Source organism: Pyrus communis, chromosome 4 (genome assembly GCF_041283825.1).
Source record: "Pyrus communis isolate YQ-2024b chromosome 4, ASM4128382v1, whole genome shotgun sequence".
NCBI classification, from domain to species: Eukaryota; Viridiplantae; Streptophyta; class Magnoliopsida; order Rosales; family Rosaceae; genus Pyrus; species Pyrus communis.
The window spans coordinates 6,404,152-6,430,846 of NC_142568.1; the positions used below are offsets into that span (position 1 = coordinate 6,404,152).

The window sequence follows — 26,695 nt, forward strand, 5'->3', positions numbered from 1 at the left end:
GGCAGTGATGCGTGTGGGGTGGGGGGCCTCCATTCTTTTGATTTCTTCTCTTTCCGTTATATTTCTATATTTTACAGTTCGATCCCATTCTTCCTTCTTCGCGTGTTTGGATATTGGATAATATAGAACGGGAGAAAAAGAAACTGATCAAAACCCTTATCATTTTCTCGCAGTTTCTCGGCAACCAAACACTCCAATTCTCTCTCAAAGTTTCCTTCGATACAAATATTTTCCGTTTCTTCTGATTCAGTTTGCAAGAATGACGTCGTATTTGGAGGATCAGGACGACGACGGAGGTGCCTCTGATCTCAGCACCAGCACCGGAGACCCGGGAGACAACGACCATACCAACGGAGAGGGTGTCGTTTCGATGCAACCCAACTACGAAGAAACGACGGAGTTCCATTCACTGAAGGAGGAGCCCATTGACTCCGACCCACAACAACCGCCGCAGGGTCACCCCATCGGAATGCTCCCGGACACGATGCAAATGCCCATGCCCATGTCCGTACAGCTACCCGTCTCTGCCCCGACCCGACGATCCTCCACCAAGGACCGCCATACGAAAGTTGAGGGCCGCGGCCGGCGGATCAGAATACCCGCTACCTGCGCTGCCAGGATCTTCCAGCTGACACGGGAACTCGGCCACAAGTCCGATGGAGAAACCGTCCGTTGGCTGCTCGAACACGCCGAGCAAGCCATCATTGAAGCCACAGGCACCGGGACCGTTCCCGCCATCGCCGTCTCCGTCGGCGGGACACTCAAGATACCCACCACCTCATCCACGTCGGTCGAGGATAACTCCTCGCCAACCTCCGCAGCCAAGAAGCGAAAACGCCCCTCCAATTCCGAATTCATGGACGTGAGAAAGGACGCCGTGTCGCAGTCGTCGGGCCTTGCTCCGGTAAGTCCCACCGCTCCACAAGGTCTTGTTCCGGTGTGGGCAGTGGGCGGCGCCGGGTTGATCGTTCCGGCAAATGCGTTCTGGATGGGCCCGGTGGGGTCGGGGGCGGGACCTTCTGGTCCACAACCGCAGATATGGGCCCTATCTCCGACGATGACGCCGGTTTTTAACATGGTGGGAGGAGCCCGGCCCATATCGAGTTTCGTGGTGAACAGCGGAGGAGGAGCAGGAGGAGTGGAGGTTCGGGCTCCGTCTCCAGCGCTGTCGAACTCGGCGGCGAGTACGAGCACGGTGGGAGCGAGGGCAGCGAAGAGGTCGTCAACGACAATGGCGCCGCCGAGCGTGAGCTCCTCGAGCAACAACAGTAACGGCAGCGGAAGCGGCGCGACGACCAAGACTCAGATGCTGAGGGATTTTTCTCTGGAAATTTACGATAAGCAGGAGTTGAAGTTCATGGATCAACCTGTTGGACCGGCACATCAACAACAGACCCAGTGAAATTGAACCGAAACCGGTTCACGTCCGATTGAGTGATTTAGTTAGTTTTTGTTCCGAAAATTCAGATGTGAATGATTTGTGTTTTTATTTTGTGGTTTAATTTCGATTTAGCGATATTATTTTCTCAAACAAATTTTAAAAAATGCATGCAAAAATAATTGTCGACGCAAATTAATGCCGCGATGGGTTGGAGTTAAGGAGTTGCAGAGGCGGAGGTGGGACTAACTCTCTGTGTTTTTGCCTTTTGGACAACCATTTTTTTGCGGGACGACCGTACGCACATGTGCTAAAATTTCATTTTAGTTTTCTATTATTTTCATTGAAAAAACCGATATCGATAATAATATTCAATATATATGTAGATATTTTTACAAATTTACATATCGATGTTTTCAACACTACTGGTATTTTAAACAATGGTTACGTTGCATTGTTATCGCTGTTGGGATGTGTGAAACACGCTCCTTGTGAGGGCGTTGATAATGAAGGAGCATCAACGAGAGAGATGTGATCCCCGTGGATGGTGGGCCATCGTTGAAGTTGTCAAACATCAATGGTTGGGCGAGGAGGTCGCGTGCGCCGAGGGATGTGGTGGGGGTGTGGTTGGCGGGGTCCATTCGTTACACTTGGAGGATTATATGTTTACTGGGCCCACATTTGCACTCTTCCAAGTTGGGTTGGTTGCTCCGATCGAGATGGGGAGGGCACACAGATTGGGGTCCACTCGCCTTCACCTCCTTTCGTCAACCACATTTGTATGGGGCCCTTCCGTCCTACTATGGACGGCTCATATGTCTGGTGGCCCATCTCTAATATTTTATTTGTTTTGATATCTTCTGATTGATGAATGATTATGAACCGTTGATCTACAAATCCATGTTCACTATATAGTCATGATCGATGAGTGATTGTAAATGCTGCTTACATCAACAATTTAGAACTTGTTTGAATGTACTTTTGAAAATGTTGAAAACGTTTTTGGAGAAAAAGATTAAAAGCGTTTTCGGGGAAAATGCTATTTGAATCAATCTTTAGTAAAAGTGCAAGTGAATTATAGAAAAACACTTAAAGTGTTTTCTGTAACAAGCACATAACTGGTGCTTCTTCCAGGAAGTACTTCAAGTATTTTTGAAAACCAAAACTATTTTCTCAAAAAATAATTTCAGTCACCTTAAAAACGCTTTTAAACGAACCATTAGAGTCACCGAAGCACTTAGCAACTGAACATAGCATTTATCTATTAGGAAAAGGACTTTCATGCGTGAGAATAACTAACGTAGCATATTGTGTCCATGATGTCATATGTGAACTTGTGCATGTAGTTTTCTATACTCTATGATGGATGATGACCAGATCATGTTGATAATTTTAATCTTGAGTTCACAGAGAAAAATGAAGGGGAGTGATTTTTGCATACTATTTTTAAGGCTGCTACAAAGTTTCATTCAACTGCGATTCTTGATTTTATTTTGATTTTGTTCAATTTAATACCATTTCTGAAAATAAAAAACAAAAAAAAGGATAATTCCTCTCATACATTACATGTTTTACTAATCGTGGCACTCATGTAGGAGCGATTTCTTTCCAAATAAGGGCGTCATGACGTATAACCTGTCACTGAGACGTTGTGATACCTCTAAGGGTTCATTTGGTGGATTAGATGAGATTGAGTCTTAGAAATATGATTGAATTGATAGAGATGGGTTACATAACCCTTGGGTTATGTAACCCATCATATTTCCTTTATTTTGGGTTTGTAGTCAATCCAGTTTGTGTCACAATTTTACAGTCTCTTTGTGGCCTGGTGGCTTTGTGTTTCACATGAGGTCCACGGGGTCGGCAGTTTGACCGGCCCAAGAAGAAAGGAATAAAAAAAAAGTGTTACAATTTTACTCACCAAAACATTGGCTAAGTTACAAGTCTTATTTAACTTTTATGATCGAAGATAATTAATTCACATGAGGAATTAGAGGAGGCCTTAATTAGTTCATCTCCTAGGAATTCTTGTTTCATTATCCAACCCAAGGTATGAAACTGAACTCCATATCGATAGAGATGCCTTTGATATATAGGATACCGACCTAGCTTTATTAAATTATGCCCTCAAATTGCTTCATTATTAGATTATGCCCTTGCAAATTGATTAGGTACGAAGTTGGGCACATAATAATAAAATTAAAAAAAAAAAAAAAACTAGAGTTCATATATTGTAATATGTGGTTCGTTCTTTTTTCTTTTAATTAAACCAGGACAATGGTGAAAATATAAGGAATAATTGGAGACATGGAAAGATGACATTAGCTTACTATTAATTAAAGGAAATACATTAATTTTGTACCTAATGAACAAAACATTAACTTAATACTTAGTTTAAATAATTTAATTTAAGTAAATAAATAATTTTATGTTTCAGCTTAGATTAATAGTTATTTAATTTTCTACTGTAGACATTTAAAATATTTTCTAAACCATAGATTATATACTTTTAACCTAAATAGGTTTTTGAGTAAAAATGATATTCCACCCAAAAGGTCCAAAATTTCCTTTCTTCTTGCAAAATTCCGTTTGGAGTTCATGCTGCACAGCAGCATTTAATTTGGTGGGCCATCTTTACCACTTTAATTGTCCAAGAGGTTTACCATTTCAATACCTATACAGTCCTTATATGTGGGTTCATACACTAAGTATTCAATGAGTTCATATACTTTAAGGATTTACTTTCTGACCAATTAGAGATTCATTTTGTCCCTATATTTGATTTATATTCACTTTATATGGTGGTTGTCCCTATATAAGAACTCCCTTCGAGATGCTCTAAAGACTGCATGCATGGTGGTCTTTTATACTCGATACCCAAGTTAGTCTTCACTATTTTCAATACAAATTGTTTTTGTTTTTATTTTTTGAACAATTTCAATACACATTGTTAAGAAACATATTCTATACAGTTACTTTTGTTCGATTTGGCATTAAATCAACTTGCCTAAACTAAAAAGGATTAGGATATCTAGGACGCAAGATATTTGGATTTGTGTTTCCTAGTTGGTTTGGGATTTGGTTTAAGTATAGGTTTGGTTTCTTATATTCTAGGGACTTTGTGTAAACCTAGGACATCTATTAGTGTAAATAGATGGATAAGGGATAGAGTTTTGTGTGTGAGAGTTTTTTAGAGGCATAAGTTTATATACTTGAGAACACTTTGTGTTTGTGAGTTCTCTTGTATTTGTTGATAATCGATAAAGCTTCCGTTGTTAGAGAGGTACTCCTATATTGGAGGAACTCTGAAATCGTTGTGTTTTATTTATTGCTTGATTGGTTTTTGGTTAAGTTTATAACAAGTGATATTAAGAGCCAGGTTCTTACGTGGGTTGGGACTATCAAGTAATGACGAAGACTGGTGATTCCACCAGTAGTGATGATGTTGAAGAAAAGTTTGGCACTAGTGGAACCAAGACGACGGTTTAGAGTGCTAGGTTTGAAATTGAGAAATTCGATGGAAGGAACAACTTTGCTATGTGACAATGTGAGGTTCGAGATGTCCTGATACAACAAGGTTTGCTTGTTGTGTTAGGAGACATGCCGTTTTCGATGAAAAAAGAAGAATGGGAAAGATTGAATGCTAATGCATGTTCTACAATTCGGCTATGCTTGGGAAAGCAACAAAAGTATGGTGTGATGAACATAACCTCTGCGAAGGAATTGTGGGCTGCATTGGAGACAAAATATATGAAGAAGAGTGTAGAGAATCGACTGCATCTCAAGAGGAAGTTGTTTAGGTTCCAGTACAAAGAAGGCACGAAGATGATTGGCCATCTAGAAGAGTTTAACAAGCTTATAGCTGAACTGGCAAATCTTGAAGAGATAATCAAAGATGAAGACAAGGCCTTGATCCTGATGAACTCATTGCCTAAATCCTATGAGCCTGTCGTGACTACTTGGATTTATGGCAGGGAGACAATTAAGTATGATGAAATCTCAAGTGCTCTTATGAATCATGAGGTGAGACACCTTGACAGGAAAGAAAAGAATAACTCTAAAGTTGTGATAGTGAGAGGAAGATCAAAAGAAATGAAAGGTCCGTACAGAAAAAATAGTAGGTATTGTACTAGATGAGTCTTAAAGAATAAGAAGTTCTTGGACAAAGATGAGTGTGCTTTTTGTCATGAAAAAAGACACTGGAAGAAAGACTGTCCTGAAATCAAAGAAAAGAATAGAAAGAAAAAGGATGACTCAAAAGCAAATATGGTTGAAGTCGAGGATGAGGAATTTGTCTATGCCCTAACTGCATCGAGCATTGTGGATTATATGGAAGAGTGGGTGCTCGACACAGATTGTACCCATCACATGACTTCTTAAAGGCATTGATTTTCAAGCTTCAAGGGTATGAATAGAACTGTGTATATGGGATATGATAACTCATGTACAACTTAAGAAATTGGAAGCATCAGGGTCAAGCATCATGATGGTGTGATTTGAGAATTACACTGTGTAAGGTACGTCCCAAATCTGAAGAAAAATTTAATCTCACTAGGCACTCTCGAGTCATAAGGCTACAAGTTTTACTTCGATAACAACGTGCTCAAAGTTGCTAAAGGAGCACTTGTTATAATGAAAGGGCCTCGGAATGGCTTACTTTATATGCTACAAGGAAAGACTTTGGAAAATGGAGTGGCTATGGTAGCTGATGAAGTGTAAAGTGATAAAAGTGACTTGTCTGTATTTTGGCACATGAGGTTGGGACATGTAGGAGAAAAAAATATTGCAAGGATTGATCAAGCAAGGGTGTTTAAAAGGAGCAAAAATTAGAAAGATAGAGTTCTGTGAGCATTGCGTTCTTGGCAAACAAACAAAGGTGAAATTTGGCTCAGCTATTAATCAAACGAAAGGGATTTTTTACTATGTTCACTCTAATGTTTGGGGGCTTGCAAAGAATGCTTCTTTAGTTGGAAACAGATGGTTTGTATCTTTTATTGATGACTACTCTTGCAGATCATGGATATATATGATGAAAGGAAAGGACAATGTTCTTGACATCTTCCTGGAATGGAAGAACATGGTGGAGACCAAGACTGGAAAGAAGATTAAGATATTGAGAAGTGACAATGAAGGGGAATATACATCTAATCATTTCTTCAAAGTGTGTAAAAAGCAAGGGATTAGTCGACATTTCAGTGTTAGACATACTCCATGGCATAATGGGATTGCAAAAAGACTAAATAGGACTTTGCTCGAGAAAGATTGTTGCATGTTATCTCAAGCTAAGCTGCGAAAGAGATTTTTGAGCTATGCATGTTATATGCTTAATCGACTACTGTCAACAACATTGGAGGGTAGAACACCCATTGAAATGTGGTCTGAAGAACCAGCTTATGACTACGATAAGCTATGAGTGTTTGGATACAATGCCTACTTTCATGTGAAGGAAAACAAACTGGATCGATGAGCCAAGAAAGCTGTCTTGATGAGATTCAATAGTCGTGTGAAAGGCTTCAGACTTTGGTGTCCCGGGTTGAACAAGATTATAGTAAGTAAAGATGTGACATTCGATGAAAGTCACATGAAACTGAACGAAGATGTTCACATAGTGTAGCTTAAGGAACAAGTAATTGTGAATTCATAGCCAAGTAAGGAAACTGTACAAGAAGAAAGACAAGATGATCAACTTGAACTTGAAGAGAGTGATCACGAAGAAGAAACATCATCAGAAGAACTAAAGATACAAGATGATTGCATAGCGAAAAGGAAGGGAAAAAGAGGATATATCCCTACTTGCGAGATATAAAGATTGCATGGCCTGCATGGTATACGTATTGCCAGTAATTGAGGCTGAAATTCCCACTAATTTTGAAAAAGCAGTAAACAGTGAAGAACAGAGTAAATGGAATGATTCAATAGACGATGAAATGCTCTCCCTTCACAAGATTAAGACTTGGAACTAGTGGAGCTGCCTAGAGGAAGGAAAGCAATTGGTTGCAAATGGGTTTATGTAAAGAAGGATGGAGTGGATGACAAGAACTTGGTAAGATTTAAAGCTAGGCTAGTAGCTAAAGGATATGCTCAGAATGAGGGAATAGATTACAATGAGATTTTTTGCCATAGTTGCACAATTTAACCTTGAATTGGTACAACTAGACATGAAGACTGCATTCCTTCACGGTAATTTGGATGAAGAATCATTGGTATCAAGTGAAGGGCAAAGAAAGATTGGTTTGTAAGCTTAGAAAATCTCTTTATGATTAGAATCAGTCGCCCATGTAGTGGTATTGAAGATTGGACAAGTTTATGAAGGGTCAAGACTATACAAGAAGTCACTATGATCATCGTGTTTATCACAAAAAGTTGAAAGATGGTTCGTTCGTGTACTTGTTAATCTATGTGGACGACATACTTATAGCCTCAAGCAATATTTTAGAGATAGAAAACTTGAAGGAGCAAATTAGAAGGAAGTTTGAAATGTAGGATCTTAGTGAAGCCAAGAAAATATTGGGAATGGAGATCACAAGGGATAGACAAAAATGTTTGGTGTGTTTGTCTCAAAAGCAATATCTTGAGAAGTTGTTACAAAAGTTTGGAGTAACAAAAGACACTAAGCCTGTAGGAACTTTGTTAGGTGGTCATTTCAAATTGAGCAGTCAACAATGTCCCAAAACTAATGAAGAAAAGTCGAAGATGGATGGTATTCCATATGCTAATTTGGTTGGAGGATTAATGTATACTATGGTGTGTACTCATCTTGATATAGCACACACAACTGGAATTATTAGTAGATTCATGCATAATCCTAGAAAAGAGCATTGGAATGCTACTAAGTGGATACTAAGGTATTTACATGGAATGAGGGACAAAGGTATTTGATTGAAAAATGTGATGAAGGAATTGATAAGTTCTCAGTTGGATATGTGGACTTAGACTTTGCTGGAGACTTAGACAAGAGAAGATTGACAACTGAGTATGTGTTTACTATGGCAAAGGGTCCTATATGCTAGAGATCAATATTACAACCAACGGTGGCACTATCAACCATAGAAGCAGAATACATGACGATCGCTGAAGCTATCAAAGAAGCAATGTGAACTTTGGGGTTGTTAGGAGATTTAGGTGTAGAACAACACAAATTCGATGTATATTGTGATAGCCAAAGTGCCAGTTATTTTGCCAAATATCAAGCACATTGATGTACAATATCATTTTGTGAGAGAAGTGGTAGCTGAATGTGAGATTCGTCTAAAAAGTGGTGGTATAGAAGATAATCCAGTTGACTTGTTGACAAAGGTGGTTAATGTAGCCAAGTTTGAGCACTGCTTGGATTTGGTGCAGTTGAAGCAAGTTTGATTTTGCAATATGGTGGAGCAACGAAAGTTGTTTAATGACTCGTTATGGATTTCATGCCAAGGTGGAGATTGTTGGATTTGTCATTAAATCAACATGCCTAAACTAAAAAGGATTAGGATATCTTAGACGCAAGGTATTTGGATTTGTGTTTCCTAGTTGGTTTGGGATTTGGTTTCAGTATAGGATTTGGTTTCCTATATTCTAGGGACTTTGTGTAAACCTAGGACATCTATTAGTATAAATAGATGGATGTGGGATAGAGTTTTGTGTGTGACTGTTTTTGAGAGGCATAAGTTTGTATACCTGTGTTGACCCTAAAACTACCAAGCCTACATGGCATGCATGCCGAGTAATTAATGAGCTAACTATGTCATTCGGTTGTGTGTGGGGCATGCCAACTCATCGGTCGAGCTCAGCCGGGGAGTAAAATGTGTTAATGTTGCGTTGAGCGCGCTGCTAACTTCTTAATCTTGTGACTGCGGCCGAGAAAGGAACACGCCTTGACCTTCGGGTTCTAGTCATTTGCCTGATGAAAATAAAAATTAACATCAAGGTCATCTACGTGTTCTCACGTAACCCAATGCGTACTGTCTATGTATTAGGCTTAAATAAAACTTCACGTGAGGAAGCGTGTTAAGGTGAACCACATGTAAAAAAAAAAAATAAAGGATCCTTTTTTAACACACAGTTAAAAAGATTATTTGTGGCATTTCAATCTTATTAAACACCATGTTAGACCTTTGTATGGAGACAATTACAAAACCAGAAACATTAAGGACAGGCCTGCCTGCAACTGATTTCTACGAGGGAATTTGCAGTGCAGTCCGACCGGCGAGCAACGACATTGCAATCTTCCAAGTTTGTGATTATATAAATACACAATGGAGATCTTACTATCCAACATATCAACTTGTAAACTTAAACTAATTAAGTTGGTTACCAATGGCCAAGGCAACTTTTCTTTGGCTCATCTTAATAGCAACTAATGGAGATGGAACATTTGAGCTTACAGTAAACTCATCGGAGCCCGGTTCTACAATAGTGAAGGAAACTACGACACCACTGACTTCGAATAGCCAAGAGACTCCGAAGGGCATGGAAGCCACACTGCTTCGATTGCTGCAGGCAGGGAGGTGCCAGCAGGTTACTTTGGGCTAGCTTCCGGAACTGCCAGAGGCAGTGTCCCCGATTCTAGGATTGCTGTCTACAAAGTTTGCTGGGTATCTGGATGTGCCAGTGCCAGATATCCTTGCAGCATTTGATGATGCAATAGCAGATGGAATCAACTTCACTTGGCTCTGACTTTCCACTCGAATACTGGCTGCTTGGTTTCTGACCTCTGCTGGAAACTCTGGGCCTCTTCCGAAAGCAGTTTCCAGTTATGCACCTCGGATTCTGACGGTCACTACCAGAACCATTGACAGAGTTTGTTGCGAAAGCATACTTGGGAATGGAGAAATTTACAATGTGAGTTTGACACTGATCTGCACCCTTTATATCTAGCTGTACCATAACAAGTCATCATCGTACTAATACCGTACCATTATTGTTCAATGATGTAATGCAGGGAATCTCCGTTAACAATTTCGACCTTCTTAGGAAGTCGTTTCCCCTAATTATTGGAGGAGATGCTGCAAACTGCTAACTCAGTGATATCAAGCTATTGTATGAACGGAAATTGAAGGGAAAGATTGTTTTCTGCGAAGCCATCGGGACTGGTTTTGGCATCGTGGTAGCTGATGGCGCGGGTGCAATTATGGCTGATTCATTTTACACTGATTCTGCATTCAGTTACTCCTTACCAGCAACTCTGATCACCACATGAGGACACAGTGTTTTGGACTATATCAGATCAACAGAGCAAGTATATATAATCTTACACAATTAAAATTCCTTTTTCTGCATCATGCATTTTAATGAAAGAAAACGGACCTGTTTGTTTCAAGAATCCAGTTGCAACAATTCTCGTTGCTGAGACAGAGGAGGACATCATGGCACCGTATGTTGTATCGTTTTCTTCTGGAGGACCCAACCATAAACCTGGATGTTCCAAGGTGACAAAATTCCAAATGAATGTCATGATTTTCATTTTCGTCATTGCTTAAATGGCTTTTAACTACGCTTCTGAACACGTTATATGCTGATTGGTTGTGATAAATGATGTACAGTTTGATCTCACTGCCCTGGGTGCTGATATACTTGCTGCTTGGTCTCCCATGGCACCGCCATCCACTGACTTCAATGACACCAGGGGTGTCGATTATAACATAATTTCATGGACTTCCATGTCCTGTCCTCATGCTAGCGGTGCTGCTGCGTATGTCAAGACTGCCCAGCCAAAATGGTCTGCTGCCGCAATAAAATCTGCCCTAATGACTACATGTATGAACAGTCATAATATAAACACTAGTTTTTGTTTTTCTGGAAACTAACCAGTTCCTGGTGTTTTCAACGTGCCTCTCTCTATTAAACTACTACCTTTTGGTTTTCCCATGAAATGAATAGCTCATGTCATGGACCCAAACAAACACAATGAACTTGAATTTGCTTACCGGTCTGGTCACATCAACCCTCTGAAAGCAGTCAAACATGGGCTCGTCTTTGATCCATCTGAGGCAGACGATGTGCATTTCCACTGCAAACAGGGTTACAACAGCACCACATTAAAGCTTATCACCAGTGACAATGGCCCTTGCAGTTGAAGATGGCCAGCCAATTAATGCCGTCTTGACCGAAACCGTCACCAATGTTGGCTCCTGAAACTCGGTCTATTCCATCATCAATGTGGGGTCTGAGTTCCGCGACTCCAGCATTTCTGTAACACCATAATCGCTGCATTTTTCCGCAGTTGGCAAGAAAAATCCTTCACCGTGAAGGTACGTAGTCCGCCGCTGTCACAGCACCCAATCGTATCTGGTTCAATCGTATTGACTGATGGGTCCATGTAGTGAGAAGCCCAATTGTTATATACACAATCCTCCCTGGTGCTGCTTTTTACTCATCCATACCTGAGAAAACGCCAAGCTTCAAAGGCTCTTCCCTGTACGACATAAATGGGTTCCTCAGCAGCAGCCAACTACCAATTCCTTTCAAATCATAGCAGCAACTCCGTCGGAGTGACCTCAAAACCCGTTTCACTCTGTACTGCCACCAAATGATTTCTTTGTAAGCCAATTCTTTTCGGAGTAAACTCAACTCAAAACCCGTTTCACTCTGCACCTGCTGAACAAGATTGAAATAAAACAGAACAGGATATCTATGGTTGTATATGGCGCTATCTTACTCTTTCGACACAATGCTAGTACAACCGGGGACACTCGGACAGTAAATCACAGTTAAAAAATATAACAAAAATAGCTCCAGGCGACAAACTTTACTGCCAACAAGTAAATTATCAAGGACTAAACTTTATTTCAGTCGCAACATTGATCACACTAATTAACAGAATCAAAAGACTAAACTGGAGCTCGTCAAATTCAAATGCGATAAATACATTATCAATAACTTAAGGAAGAAAAAAAGGTTTGAGCTTGGTACAAACTTGCAACTAGTTTATTGATCGAGTTATTTCAAAGACAACATTCCAATACAAACAAGGCAGACGTGAATGCCACCCGGGAGAAGGCGCTGTATAATGGGGAGATCACATAAACTGAATTCAATTAATAGCAACATGACAACCAAAAATCCAAACCTAAAAGCTTTTAAGCTGCGGCAGTCTTCTGATTTGGCTTGAAAACGTTCTTGATGAGCGATTCCTTGATCGACAAGAGTTCAGGGAATTCTTTCTTCAATTTCAAGGCGTCGAGCTCATTGTTGCTTCTAGGAGCAACAATCACCTTTGCCTGCTCCTCAAGAGTAAAGTTCTTGTAAGTGAAGCTGGGGTCAATGTATTCCTTGTACATCTCCAAGATCTCGTTGTGGCTGACCACTCCGGGGTTTGTGAAGTTGTAGATTCCGGTGAGGTTTCTCTTTGCCATCTCGATGGAAATGGGGAGGAGTTCGTCCAAGATTGTCATGGAGTTTGGAATGTCCACTACCTTCTCGTATCGAGTGATCTTCGTGATGAAGTTACGGGGGTTGGATAAGTCGGATGAAATCGGCATCCGAACGCGCAAAGTACAAACGTTCTCGAAATTGTTGAGCAGATCTTCCACCTTTCAAGTATCATCAAGTACCAAAATTAGTAACTCCCACTTTTTAAGCATTCTTATAGATCAAGTCACACATTTGAAAACTGAAAAATTGTCAATGACATCAAAATTCTGCTACAAATTTTACGATATCTCGTAACGATAATGCTACATGTAACAAGTTAGTAAGTCCGATTTTGATGGTAAAAGGTTACAAAAGCGAATATTTTTAACAATTAGTTGCATTATTGGCAAGTCAGAGTTATCCAGGCTACGAGAAATTACACCATGGTCCTCTTCTTGACCACAATCAAACAGACTCACCGTCTCGCAGCATCAAATCTGATCCTCCCACATCTTTTTATTTATCAGGAAGCCCCGTCCTTACTACTGGACCCTTGCTTGCTGTCTTAACCGTTGCAATTAGAAAACACAACATTTGTAATCCAAAAGGTTCACAACATTACAGATCCAACAGTAAAATCTTTGGATCTAAGATACCCAGATGAGATCTTACCAAGGGTAAATACGTAATTACAATGCAAACGTAAATTGGTAAACGTGAAAAGGTAAAATGCGATTGACTCACCATGGCCTTTGTCTTGGAATAGAAAGATCCGATAAAGTTGGGGGTGTCCTCCTCCTTGAACCCGACGCCCGATCCGAGCGCGTGACCCGCATCGTACTCGAAAATGCACCCGGTCGCATAGTTAATGAGGACCAACCCCCGCTCTCTGCATACGTCAGCGAGGGTCAGGGTGCCGACCACGTTGGTCCGGATGGTCTCGACCTTATGGGATTCGCACCAGTCGACGTTGGGGCGGCCGGTGACGCCGGCGGCGTTGAAGACGTGGGTGGGCTTAATATTGGCGATGTCGGCCTCGAGCGAGCTGCGATTCTCGAGGCGGCCGGAGCCGTAGTCGTAGTCGATCGATTGGGCCTCGCAGAGCTTGCCGAGGAGGCCGCCTATCCAGCCCGTCCGGCCGTAGATCAGGAACTTGAGCGGCTTCTGGGCGCCATTGGATGGGAAACCCATCAGTGCCACAACCACAGACCAGAGAGAGAGAGAGAGAGAGAGAGAGAGAGAGAGAGAGAACGAGCTGAGGAGTGTTTGATTTGGATCTGGGGATTGTGTGAGAAATGGAATGAGTGGTGTGGGTGGTGTATATAGGCAATAGAAAAAGAAGGAACACGAGAGACGGGGTGGTCGAATGCGACTGTATCGGACACTGATGGTGTATCTTTAATTCTTTGCCTGAATATTATAGTTGGGTTGGGATGTGGGAGACCCTATAGAACCTTACCATAGACTTCACTTCTTTTTTTCACTTTTGATATTAGTGGAGATTTCGAGTTGACAAGTGATTTCTACCCATATTTTTCTCGTACGTATTTTATGTTTGTTTTTAACAATTAGATTCAACAAATAGAGAATATTAATGAAAGAAAAAGACAAACGTAAGTGTATAGAATCATTTGCAATTTTTTTGCTTAATAATTTGTTTGTTGCAACTTGGAAGAGAGCAAGAATCGAGCTTTCATTTAATCCAAGAAAAGGGAGCGTGAGTTATACTTTATGAGTGGAAGGAGGTTAAAGGTAAGTGTTTTACCACTAAAATTTTATATGATTAGGTCAAATTATATTGTAAATGGGAATTCAAGTATGGGCATTTACCCACTTAGTATTACGATTTAGTGGTATTCCTCTTCACTTGTAAGTGAGAGATCTTAGGTTCGATTTTCGCCAAAGACGAATTTAAACCACATTATTGCTAGTCTATTATGAGGTTTAGCCCACTATCTCGCCTCTTAGTGTAGATAATATCGTTTATTCTAAAAAAAAAAAAAGTACGAGTGTTTTTGTTTTTTGTTTTTTGATGGTTGTGTATATTGGTTACAAAAGTTTGATAGTTATTAAATTGAGTTTTACCTATTTGGAAATTAGAATTGTTGTCTTAAAATGTAGGCACATTGACAAGTTGGTTTCCTATTTTTCATTTTTGGTCCAAGTGAGTTTTCCAATTTGGTCATTCATTAGTTGATGCATTGTTGTGCCTTCCTTTTCATTGTTGACAAGTTTCAACTCTAAATGCCGATCACGTTAAGAGAGTAAGTTTAAAGTAATTAAGGGAAGGTGGCAATAATTTATGGAGATTAAAGGGTCTATTAGAATTTTAAAGGAGTTAAGAAATTTAAAGATATTCAATAAGAATTTTAAAGAATTCAATAAAACCTAAAAAATAAAAACCACATAAATTCATTAACTTTTAAACTTACCGAGCTGACCGTATGTAGTTGTACAATGTAAAACTTTCAAGAATTTGTCAGCACATAAGAGCTCTTTTAAGAAATTGTATTTAAAACAAAAATTAAAACTTTTTCTCGGAAAGCAAATTATGCAGATAAAAAAACGCACGCTTGCGAGAGATTTTTCAATGTAACTAGAACATGCAGTGGTATATCATGTGTTACTATACCAATAGTGGAATATATGTGCTAAAAAGTTAATAACTTCAAAAATACAATTTTCCACCCTTTATATAAAAACACGTGATGTACCACCTATGTTCTTGTCACAATAAAAATTTTCTCTACAGTTGCAACCATGGAAAATTGCATGTCTACCTTACAAAAAGTATGCCTAAACAGTCCATGGAAAATCGCTTATGGTTGCGACCTTAAACTTCTAAACTCTAGAAAAAACTTGAAACTAAACGAAAAACACTTGATTGGCATAAATCCCTTTTTCCTTTCTTTTGTTTCTCACACATACTTGGCCTTCCAAAGTTCTTTTTTGCAGGCGATACACTCCTAAATTCTAAAAACATTGAAATCAAACGAAAAACACTTGTATAAATCGATTCATACCTTAGTTTGATAATTTAAAATTTCAAAATCATTATCCATCGGTCGAAAAGAATTTGTTTTTCTTTATGAGAGCGTCTTAGGAGTTTAGCCAAAATGAGCATAAAGATTGTGTAATGGTACGGTTTATATCTTAATTCAAAAATTTCAGAAAATCAAGCCACTTGCTAGTTGTGGTACAAGGATAATGCTTACATACTCACGAGTGAGTATTCACCTTTTGGTTTTGTCTAATGATATTTTAAGACATGTTTTATTGTTTAAAAAACTAATGCACATGTTATTAGTATATTTTCTTTTCACTTTAAAAAATAAAGAACACATGACATTTTTTAGTTGAATCAAATTAAAAAGTGAGTGCATAGTGTATTCACTATTGAGAAGTGAGTGCATAAGTATTATCTGTAGTATAATATTTATTAAAGTGGAGAGTGGACTTATAGTTTCTCATGAAAGAGTCGACTCATAGCTTCATCTCTACGTGTTCAAGCTTCAGCTCTACATGTTCTAATTAATTAAGGTATATTAATAGGACAAGGATTGTCTTCCTTTCCATTTCTGGTGCCCTCCTGTGCTCTTCTGTTTTGTGTGGTCATGGTTAAGTCACGTTAACATTTTATATTATTTTTTTATAGAGATAATAAGACAAAAATGAATAGTAATATAAAATGTTGACGTGTCTTAACCGTGACAACACAAACAGAAGAACGGGAGGACACCGGAAGTGAAAGAGCAGACAATCCTTGTCCATATTAATATCCTTCCTTGCTTACCTTTTCTTTTATTTTATCTTTTCTTCTTTCACCTTTATTTTATTTTTGTTGCTCTTTACTTTCACTTTGTTTATTCTAATTCCTCAACCATTGCATAAATCTCAGATCCAAAACTTCCAATGCAGTAAGGTTCCATAAAATCTAAAGGCTAACTCCAATAGGGGGATGGAAACTAAAAAATAAAAAAAATAAAAAAATAAATCTAAAATGAAAGTTCGAGCGTGGGTGAGCACACAACAAGTACTTTTTCTATTGTCCAGGGACTAGCACATCAAATCCAATTTAATCAATTTTAACGGTAATAAAAAAAATCCAATAGTTCAAATTCAATTTAATTAATTTTCTTGGTAATAAAAAAATGCAATGGCTCAAATTTTAATTAATCCAAATTAGATCCAACTCCAAAACTCCTCCAACAATCTTATCAATTTTCACTAATTCATAAAAAATTCAATTTTCTCAACAATTGTTTTTTTAAGGTAAGATACAAAAACTAATTCCAAAACTATAAGCCATAAAAATTAAAAAAAAAAAAAAAAGACAAATGAAATACAAAAGTTTAACAGATTATAAATTGGTTGGGGTGGGAATTATAGGTCCCTACCCCTTGAAGGAAAGAACGGGTAACCTCATACATATAGATGAATAGTTGAAAATATGGGGCTAAATTATGGGATTTTAGCCCCTTGTGTTGGAGATAGCCTAAAATTCATCTATATATATATATATATATATATATATATATATATTGTATTTTGGTAGAATGCAAACTACTCATTTCAAAAAATTTAACATAGTTTATGAAATCAAGATATGCTAACTTTTATATCTATCGATAATTTATTGGGGGCGGATCAGTAGCGCCACTTTTTTTACACACGTTTTTGTGAGATCCACTTCGTAATATATTTTAATGATCTGAACCGTCTCTCTTTTAGAACCTCATATATAGATCATCCTTGCAAAATATTTGACAAATCCAAAATCATACATTCACCTCTAGTGAAGAAAATAGACAAATATGATTATACAAAGAAACCCTAAACCATTAATCCAACGGTTATATGATTTTAGATTCGAGTATTTTTGGTAGACATGAGCTTTGAGGGAAGATATAAAAGATAGACGGTTCAAATCATTAAAAAAAATTACAAAGTGGTGCCCACAAAAATGTGTGTCAAAATTGCATAAAAAAGTGGTGTCACAGATCTGTCCCTTATTTATTTAAGAGAACTCTTAAACTTGTTAACTGGAATAACAACATATTAGTAAGCTCTACATTCACCTAATTAGTTCAAATAACAAGTTTGTAAGTAGCATTTGGTCTAATATCTTAGTGGATATAGATATAGTGTTAAGCTCTACATACGCGTCTCAGGTTCGAAACTCCTTACTATTTTAAGTTTTTGTAATAATTTTGAACACTCCCCTTCCCTTAGTATTACTACTTTAAAAAACAGTAGTAATCGAATTACAAAATCATCCCACATCATTTTAGCTATGATATTGATATATATATATATATATATGTATGTATGTATGTATGTATAATTGTATCAACTAATACAGATGACCAATGTATAAAATGTCGATGATTGTTGTGACTGTGGCTACAAGGGCAGGATGATAGTTGATGCACCTGCAACACACTGTAATAATACCTCGTCTGATGCTTAAATAGGATACGGATCTTTTTGTCCAAAAGAGTGGGTGGTTTGAGAAAGAACACACACACCTTTAGCTCAAGTAGGGGTGGTTCGGTATGGGATACCATACCGAAACTAGTATCCCGAATTCCAAACTAAAATTTTTTGGGATAGGAATTTGAAGACCAATCCCAAACCAAATTTTCGGGAATCCCAATTTTCGGGATTTTGGGACAAATCGGGAATTCCAAATTGAAATATGAAATTATGAATTGTTCTTCAAATATATAATTCAAGAACACATTCATGAACTAGGAATTTCATTTCATTCACACTACCATTTAATTGAACACTGGCATGACTGATTGTTTTTATCATAGTCAAAATTCAAATTAATTAAACCCTTTTTGCAATATGTTGAGAGACAAAAGAATCAAGTCTTCTAAAATCATCAACCATGGCAGCAGCAATAATAAAATCCACATGAATATCAAACAGAACATGAAAAATATGCAAGGTGTAGGGCATTCCAAGTTGCAGAGCATGAATTAGAAACTACTAGCATCAATTATAAAAGAATAATATATATATATATATATATGTATAAACATATATATAATAATTAACATTATATATTTTCGGTTCGGTATGGGATTCCCGAAATATTGAGAAGCCAATCCCGAATCCCATACCGAAATTTTGGGATCGATTCAGGATAACATCCCAAAAATTTCGGGAATTTCGGTTTGGGAAATTTTTGGTTTGGGATCGGGATTTTTGGGAATTTTTTCCACCCCTAAGCTCAAGTGTGAATCGTGTGATAACGAAGGCAAACCATGTAGGACCCGATTTTCAGCTCCCACCATTACTCATGATTTCACTAATTTTCACGGCTCTGTTTCTCTTCTCCATTATTCTCAATCACATTATGAAAATAAACGATATGTATGATTACACGATAAGAGCGACAAACATAAGCGAGATGTATCTATACTCGTTACATATATTAATAAACATTTCAGGATTATAACAACTACATTCCTAATTTGTTAATGTTTTACTTAAGCAAGGACTTTATTTTATATATATATATATATATATATATATATATATAAAGTATTTCATCATACATTGATTACAAACTAATCATCCTCCTCTCTATGCAGTCTCAGTACCACATCAAGTGTAATGTACTTTTTGCCTTTGGATCCAACGATTCGTCAAAGTAGAGCTCGTGGCTCACCTAAAGAATGCATATCCCTGGAAGTTCAAACTTAAGCTGAAAGCTCCAAACTTTTACTCGCTTTCCACTTAACCAACCTCTTAGAGTTAAAAAAAAATTGATTTACTCGAGAACCATGATGAAAATAAATTCTAAGCTCGATTTCCTTTGTAAATTAAAAAATCAGGAAAGTGATTTGTGCATGCCATTTTCCCCACTAACGCCTAAGATTTGACAGCTTGAGTATAAAATGCCTCCACGCAGCAATCAACAAAAGAAAAACATTTAGTATCTCTTATATTTGTCATTCATAGTTTTGTTTTACTAGATATTTTATTCTAAACAGCCGTAATTTATAACGAGAGAATTTAAACTTGAGTGTAAAGAAGATAATACATTACTCTAGCCAAATGACTTAATCTGCATTGAGGATTCAAATTTTCACCCCAAATTATTTCGACATTCTAAGCAGAGTTGGACAAAATAACTCACCACCAACCATATACATTACAACGCATGTGGGACAATGCATGTTCAAATCCTACCTTCTAATGTACAAGGAAAAATAGACAAGTTGGTGCCACATAGCTAGCAGGCCTAGTTGTATATTCATATGACCAAGAATTTGAGGCAGAAGCATACTTATCAACTGGGACTTCAAATCTGCACTGAAAAATCTGTTGTGATCAGATGGTGAGATTTTCTTGGATGGCTTTGAATGCCCCCAGTATGTTGCCGCCGACGTCTGGAAAAGTTTCGCAGCCCGGAATAGCCTTCACCTTGCCCATTTGATCGACTTCAACCGGATATTTCAGGAGGTGAGCCTTCATTTCTGTAATCTCATCCGCAACGTATTGCCTCCAGTTCTGCTCGCTCAAGGATCGCACCCGTCTCACGCATTCAAGACTCTCCGGCTTCTTGAAACATTCTTCAAGACATCCTGTATGCTCTGCCCAAAGTGACATTCTATATCCATATATCTGCAATCATATATGCAAGCAAATTATTACAATTTTTTCCCTTGTAGCGCACCATTTCCGTATGTATGAATGGTGACCTCTTCCAAATTATAACGTAAGGTGATTTCCACACACCACTTTTCTCCCCCTGCCCTGTTACTTCTCGCATTTGGATTGAATAAATAAAAAAAAAATCAAGGGAAAGAAATAAATAGGGATGTGCAGGAGAAAAAGGTTTCGGAAATCATTTCCCAATTATTCAACAGACAGAATTGAAAATCTTGCAGTTGTATCTTCTACTCAACACCAAAATCTGGACACTCGGATAACATACTTATGTTCGAAAATTTTAATAGTGCTACATGTTGCATTTTATCATGATTCAGAAACTTCTCTCAACCTTAAACTTTCAGGACTCAGGTAGGATAAAACGATGCACAAGAAAACCTCTAGCAATATGGGTACAGAAAGCTTTGACAATTAAGGCTTTACCTTTCCATGTGGACTAGAGAGTTTTCTAGCCCAGGTGTGATGAGGCTGGTATGCTCCCATTGCTATTTCGGTATCCCGGGTACCTTCCAAGGATCGCTGATTGATATTTGCAGATCCTATTATAACATATTCATCATCCACAATCATTCCTTTAGAATGGACATAAATCATAAAACGCCGATTCTTCCGAGTGAGTGCCTGCATTACAGAAAACCAGCACAAGCAATTGAAATATATCGGCAAACCTAGCTTCATGAGCTAAAGGTGTGTTCAAGAAAAAATTTAGGGGACATACCAGGGGAGTATTTGCTTCTTTTTTGTTTGCAGCACAAGTTTCTTCACCATTCGGTATTTCGCGATTCCCGAGGCAAAAGAAATTCAAATAGTCTTGTGGACAATACTTGTTTTCAAGTCCAGCCTCCTTTAGAGCCTTGTAAATCATTTCGTACATCAGTTGCATTGTTTTATTCTGCAGAGAAGAAAAAAAAAAAGCCATGGGATAAAAAAAATGGTGCTGCATTGTTATTGTTTTTTATGGATGTTTCATCTGATTGGTAAAAAAAACAAAATGCCTTGAAATTGTTCTTGTGTTATTACGGCCTAGAAAGCTTCATAAGGCATGCTAGAACACTAATGAGTCTGGAGCCAACGATAACTGCTCGAGTACAAGTACTTTCTTAAACAGTAATCAGATTACCTGCCAAAAGAGAATTCTTTGAATAGGAGTGCTTGAAGGAACACCTTCTGGCCACATGGGGATTACAATATATACAGAAAACCTCTCATTTGCTTTGATTTTGTTTACGATTTTAAGAGCAATTTCCATTGGTATTAAATTGTTTGCACCTGCATAAAAAGGCCTCATCACCGATGTCTCTACGAAAATAAATCACATGGAAATACAATACAAATTTAGCTTCATAAATCCCAATGCTGCATTGATGCTACATGGTGGGAAGGGAAAAATAGAGCACCGACATGTTTATGAACCACCTATATTCATTTTTCGGGTTACTTGCTTCAAAGGTTAGAGTCCTCACCTAAATCACTGTATAAGTTCCAATTATATGATGACCCAAGGAAGTACTGGTTTTCTATGTAAATGAAATGTTGAGCCGCACGGATTGCCTTGACATATGCTGCATGTATACTCATGTCTATCAGCACATTCTTCCCACAAACCAGGTTCTGTTGCAGACATGGTGAGACATTAGTGTAAACTGTGAGATACCTTATATTAGTGCAAAGAAGTTAAGCCAAATTTCTCACCTTGCTTGTAGCATCTTTTGAGTCCTTCGGGAATCCTTTCACTGAATTGGAATCAATTGAACGGAAAACCTTCAATTGTGGGGGTTGGTGGGGGAGAAGATTAAAAATTGACCAATTTGTTTAGAAATCATAGAAGACAAAAGATAGCACACGCCTGATTGAGATCCAATGTACCTGAACATCCCAAGCTTCTGGATCATTGCCACTCAGGCAAGGAACTTCCGCCATCCCAATAATTTCAGGAATTCTCTCAATCCTTAGTAGTGCATCATCATGCGGTGTTTTAATTTTTTGAAGCCCGCGGGGTTTTGAAGCTTTCAACCAACGCTCCTCAAAATTGGCAAGGATGTCATATGCTGCTGGACCATCAATTTTACTGTGCAAATCATGCCATGGCTGCCTTGGACAACCAACAGAGCGCTCCTGTTTGTGTTGCAAAGGTGAACATGGTAAAGAAGAAAAAATTCGACATAACTATACTATTTATTGAATCAAATCATCAAGGTGATCCTCTATCTTTTCATGAAAACTCGACAGGGAGCTCGTAAACCAGTAACATCAATGACTTACACACTTCTTATAGGATCACAAAAGTATGAGAACTTTTTAAGAAGAGGGCATGTAATGCACTAATACCTAATAAGTATTCTTGCTCGTGTTACACAAAAAAAAAAAAAAAAAAAAAAAATTGCTTATAAACTATCAATTTTTCATTGTGTGTACATCATCTAGCAATGGATGTTAATCCAACAGAAAAATAAAAAATTAATACAATGATTACCGAGAAAGTAGGGTTACGACAGTCATCTTTGTGCACTGTCTGTAAACTCTTAAAGATTGGATGATCTGGAGTGTCATAGCGCCCCAGGCATAGATCAAGACCTCCAACAAATGCAATGATCTTTCTTTTAGAATTGCCTGCATCAGCATCCACAAGCACTGTTTTCTGATGATGGGTATAGATAGTTTCGGCTTCCTATGACCAAAGACAAGAAGTATAAAGGTTCAAAGAAGCACTCACGCAGAACATTAAGCATGAAAATACAAAGAGATAGAGACAGGCAATTATACACCTGATGATTTCTTTTGATAAGTATCCGAACAGAACACGAAAACATAAATCAAATCTGAGTTGTGCTATATATATGTCCATACAGTTTTAACATACTACTTGTGAAAAAAAAGAACGACAATTTGACATAAGCTTAGAGCTTGCCAGCCATAGAAGATATCGATTCTTTTTTCTCAGTTGATGATAATATCACCATGTCAAGAATAAGCAGCACTGATTCCTAGTCCTCCAAAAGATTTGTGTGGGATTTACTTGATGTTCAGCCCCAAATTAGTTGAAGTGGGATAATTGTAATTGATATGCAACTTGGCATATCATAACAGAACTCTGGACTTTCCAGATTTCATTTTATGAGGTCCATTTACTAGTGTAAGAAGCGAAGGAAACGCAAAATTTTAGTACCACGTATGAAAAACAAAATGACATGAACAATGTTCACCTCTCAACTTGCTGCTTAACTAAGTCGGTTATTTTATCTAACCTGCTTTTTGACCCAGCTACCCTTCCCAACAGATCGAGGGCAAAGCAGTACTTGGACTGAAGAGTGCTTGAAGAAACGCCGAGTTTCCTCATCAGAGGTTTGCATGACCCCTTCCTGCATATCATATAGTCAATCAAAATGGACAATGATGTACAAAATAAAGATTAGCCTTCTCAAGCATTTATTCAAGCTATACTTTGGTGTCAGCCGGATCAAGAGCATAGCCTTTGAATCCCGTACATGTATGAAAATCAAAATCAAAATTTAAAAAGTACAAAGGGAAATACGAGACTGCAGAAAACGGGCAATGTGTAGATGCACCTTAGAGTTACTTATTATAACGTTTTGGTCAATTAGCTTGGTACATCATACATAACTGCATCTGCTTTGAAGTACAACATCAGGCAAAAATCAAATGAATCTAGTAGTATTTGATAAACCTAATCCGAGCTCTCTATCATCCTCTCCTCAGTTCCGCTCTCATCAAGATTCGAGTTCATCTTCAGCTGCCCCTACATTGTCTCTATCTTCTGTTTTTAGTATTTGCTTCAATTTCTTATACACAATTCTCAACTCAAATATTAAAACATTAAGTGAAAGATAATTTTTTTTTTAAGAACAAACACAAACTTTGTTCTGTTTATGTCATTTCTTACGATGTTTGATGATTTGATCACTTTTATTTCTTGTAGAGAAATGAGGAAGTAGAACAAAGCATAACAGTCGGTATAAGTAGCAATCAGTATTCTTGGCGCCTAAGATAGAAATATTTCAGATTTGCGAAAGCATTTTTCAGAGCTTCAACAATGAGCCAATAATAACTTGTTCAATCGAAGGGAAAAACTTATAAAATCATCCTTATATGCAAGAAAAGTATAATAAATTTGATCTGAACCGAGAGAATCCCGAATTAATATATTTACTAATCTCGAAGGCCTTACCATTTTATATCCCAAAATTCTCCGGGAAGTTGGATCATCCCAAACAAGAAGCAGCACTCTCACACCTTCCTGTGATTTGGCCTTAAGAAGATCACCTAACATGTAATCCGCGGCATCATTCTTATCCCGAACCAATCTAACTCTGTGGTACACAGACCACCCTGCAATGTATATCAAGCGACGGGCCTGACTTATTGCATCGAACATGTCTTGCCAACAATTCCCTTGCTCATACTGAACACCGCCGTCAAGCTCCAAATTCGGAAGGCGACCATCATGAACATGTGCATCTTGATACAGAGTCACCTTACCGCCTCTCCTAAGAGGAAAGTAAGTGCCGGGGACGCCTTGATGATCAGGATCCGAACCTACTCCCTGATCATAAAATGTCAGTTTTTCAATTGGGATATACTGAATTGACAATCTCAAAACGGCTCCAGGCTTACAAGCTTTCCCGCTCGAATTAAGTATCGGAAATGTTCCCTCTACTTTCATGCCAGAAAGTAATTGCTCAACTGGGATTCCCACAGCACCCATGATCTGTGATCCCACAACATCAGAGTCTTTCACAACAAACTGCACCTCCGAAGCATAATGCGCGACCGGAACATCAAAATGCTGCCCCCAAACCGGGTTTTCGCTATTACTAATCACAAACGTCCTCCCAACCACAGCACCTGACACAGAAATTGTCACATAGGGATCACTGGTTATCTTCTGCGGCGCTTGCCCTTCAGTCTTGCTGCCAAACTTCCCTGGAAATTTAGCAAACATGTCGCCGAGAGTCCTATGAACCATGTCCATGTTAGGAAGGTTTCTGGCCTCCATTACCCATATAACTAAGTTGCCATGTAAAAGACAGACCTTGAGAGATCCCTTGGCAGTCTTGAATGGCAAAACTTGTTGGCCCTGCCCATGCTCTGAACCTCCAAACGATAGCGATTCGTTATACGCAGGATACGCCATACAATCAAGAGTACTTGCTCACCACTCAAAGATTTTGAACTTGATGATATCTATATCACTTACATATCAAACAAACTCAGCCAACTAAATACTTTCGCTAAACAGGATTCGAAATCAAAAAATGGCGATAACCCAATTCAGAAAACACCCCAAAGATTCTTGTTGCTCCACCAGAAAAGAAAGAAACAGATGTTCTGGTGAAATATTGGAGTACCAGAAGGAATGGGCCAAAAAATAAGAGTAAACGTGGGGTTTAAAGGGAGGACAAAAATAAAACATGGTGGGTTGGTTTGACTTGGTAAAATAAGGTGGCCTTGGAAAGATGAATATTATACAATAGAAGCAGCAGCAGTTGAATTTGAATGAGTGTGAAGAAGGAAGAAGAAGACGCAAACTTTCCCATTATTTTAATTATTTGAAAAATGGAGAGTTATTGAATAATCAACACGACATTAAAAAATAGGGAGATACTATATATGATTGATTGTCTTTGGTTTTGCGTGGAAAGTTAGTTTGGAATATTACATGAAGAAACCCCTTTGAGGTTTTAAAGTTATTCCATGGCAATACCATGCTTGATAATTGATGTAATTTAATTATTATCTCAACACTCTCTCAGGTTTTATCATGAGATTTTAAAAATAACACGAGCACATCTTGTAATTTCATAGAAGCATGTCATGATATTGTCTAATTATTACATAATACGAGCAATATTAGAGGAGAAAAAATCTAACACAAAATCTTATGCAAAATATTGTGTTATAACTTATGTAGTGAGCATGTGATGTCATATCCTTAAGTTTGATGCTTAACTTTCAATTGGGTTTTAATGAAACACTTCCAGTACTGTTCATTTTTAACAAAAAAGATATTTTTACTCTAAAATGTCACTCCTGGTACTATTCACTTACAACACATTTTTGTCATTTTAATTAAAATCCAAAATTTTCAAGTCATTTTCTTTACTTTTCCTTAACTTTTATGCAGTGAGCATGTTATGTCATATCTTTAGTAACTAGTGAGCACTAGGACTCCTTTCGATGTTAATGAACTTTTATCATGCAGCTTATAAGGACCAAAGTATCCAGTGATTGCTATGTGTAACAGCTTTTTGAATTTAATACACTGCATTGATTGTA

General features: G+C 38.1%; 2 protein-coding genes and 2 pseudogenes across 3 annotated transcripts; 2 read left to right on the forward strand and 2 right to left on the reverse strand.

Annotated features, from left to right (window-relative positions):
- On the forward strand, window positions 1-1,489 carry LOC137723346 (transcription factor TCP9 pseudogene; annotated as a pseudogene). Its single transcript, XR_015961529.1, has one exon. The product of XR_015961529.1 is annotated as a transcription factor TCP9 pseudogene (transcript).
- A 9,161-nt stretch (window positions 1,490-10,650) lies between these two features.
- LOC137721936 (subtilisin-like protease SBT4.3) lies at window positions 10,651-11,834 on the forward strand (annotated as a pseudogene).
- A 423-nt stretch (window positions 11,835-12,257) lies between these two features.
- Window positions 12,258-14,131, reverse strand: NRS/ER (nucleotide-rhamnose synthase/epimerase-reductase). The gene is made up of 2 exons (XM_068462305.2): window positions 13,457-14,131; window positions 12,258-12,891 (listed from the first exon to the last, which is right to left on the reverse strand). The coding sequence occupies exons 1-2, from the start codon at window positions 13,901-13,903 to the stop codon at window positions 12,439-12,441; spliced, it is 900 nt and encodes a 299-aa protein (XP_068318406.2). The 5' UTR covers window positions 13,904-14,131; the 3' UTR covers window positions 12,258-12,438.
- Window positions 14,132-19,704: 5,573 nt separating this feature from the next.
- Window positions 19,705-25,980, reverse strand: PLDGAMMA1 (phospholipase D gamma 1). The gene is made up of 10 exons (XM_068462745.2): window positions 24,588-25,980; window positions 23,647-23,760; window positions 22,875-23,069; window positions 22,268-22,516; window positions 22,094-22,162; window positions 21,865-22,012; window positions 21,522-21,670; window positions 21,120-21,293; window positions 20,825-21,022; window positions 19,705-20,353 (listed from the first exon to the last, which is right to left on the reverse strand). Exons 1-10 carry the CDS (start codon window positions 25,551-25,553, stop codon window positions 20,060-20,062), a joined length of 2,556 nt encoding a protein of 851 aa, XP_068318846.2. The 5' UTR covers window positions 25,554-25,980; the 3' UTR covers window positions 19,705-20,059.
- Window positions 25,981-26,695: the final 715 nt, after the last annotated feature.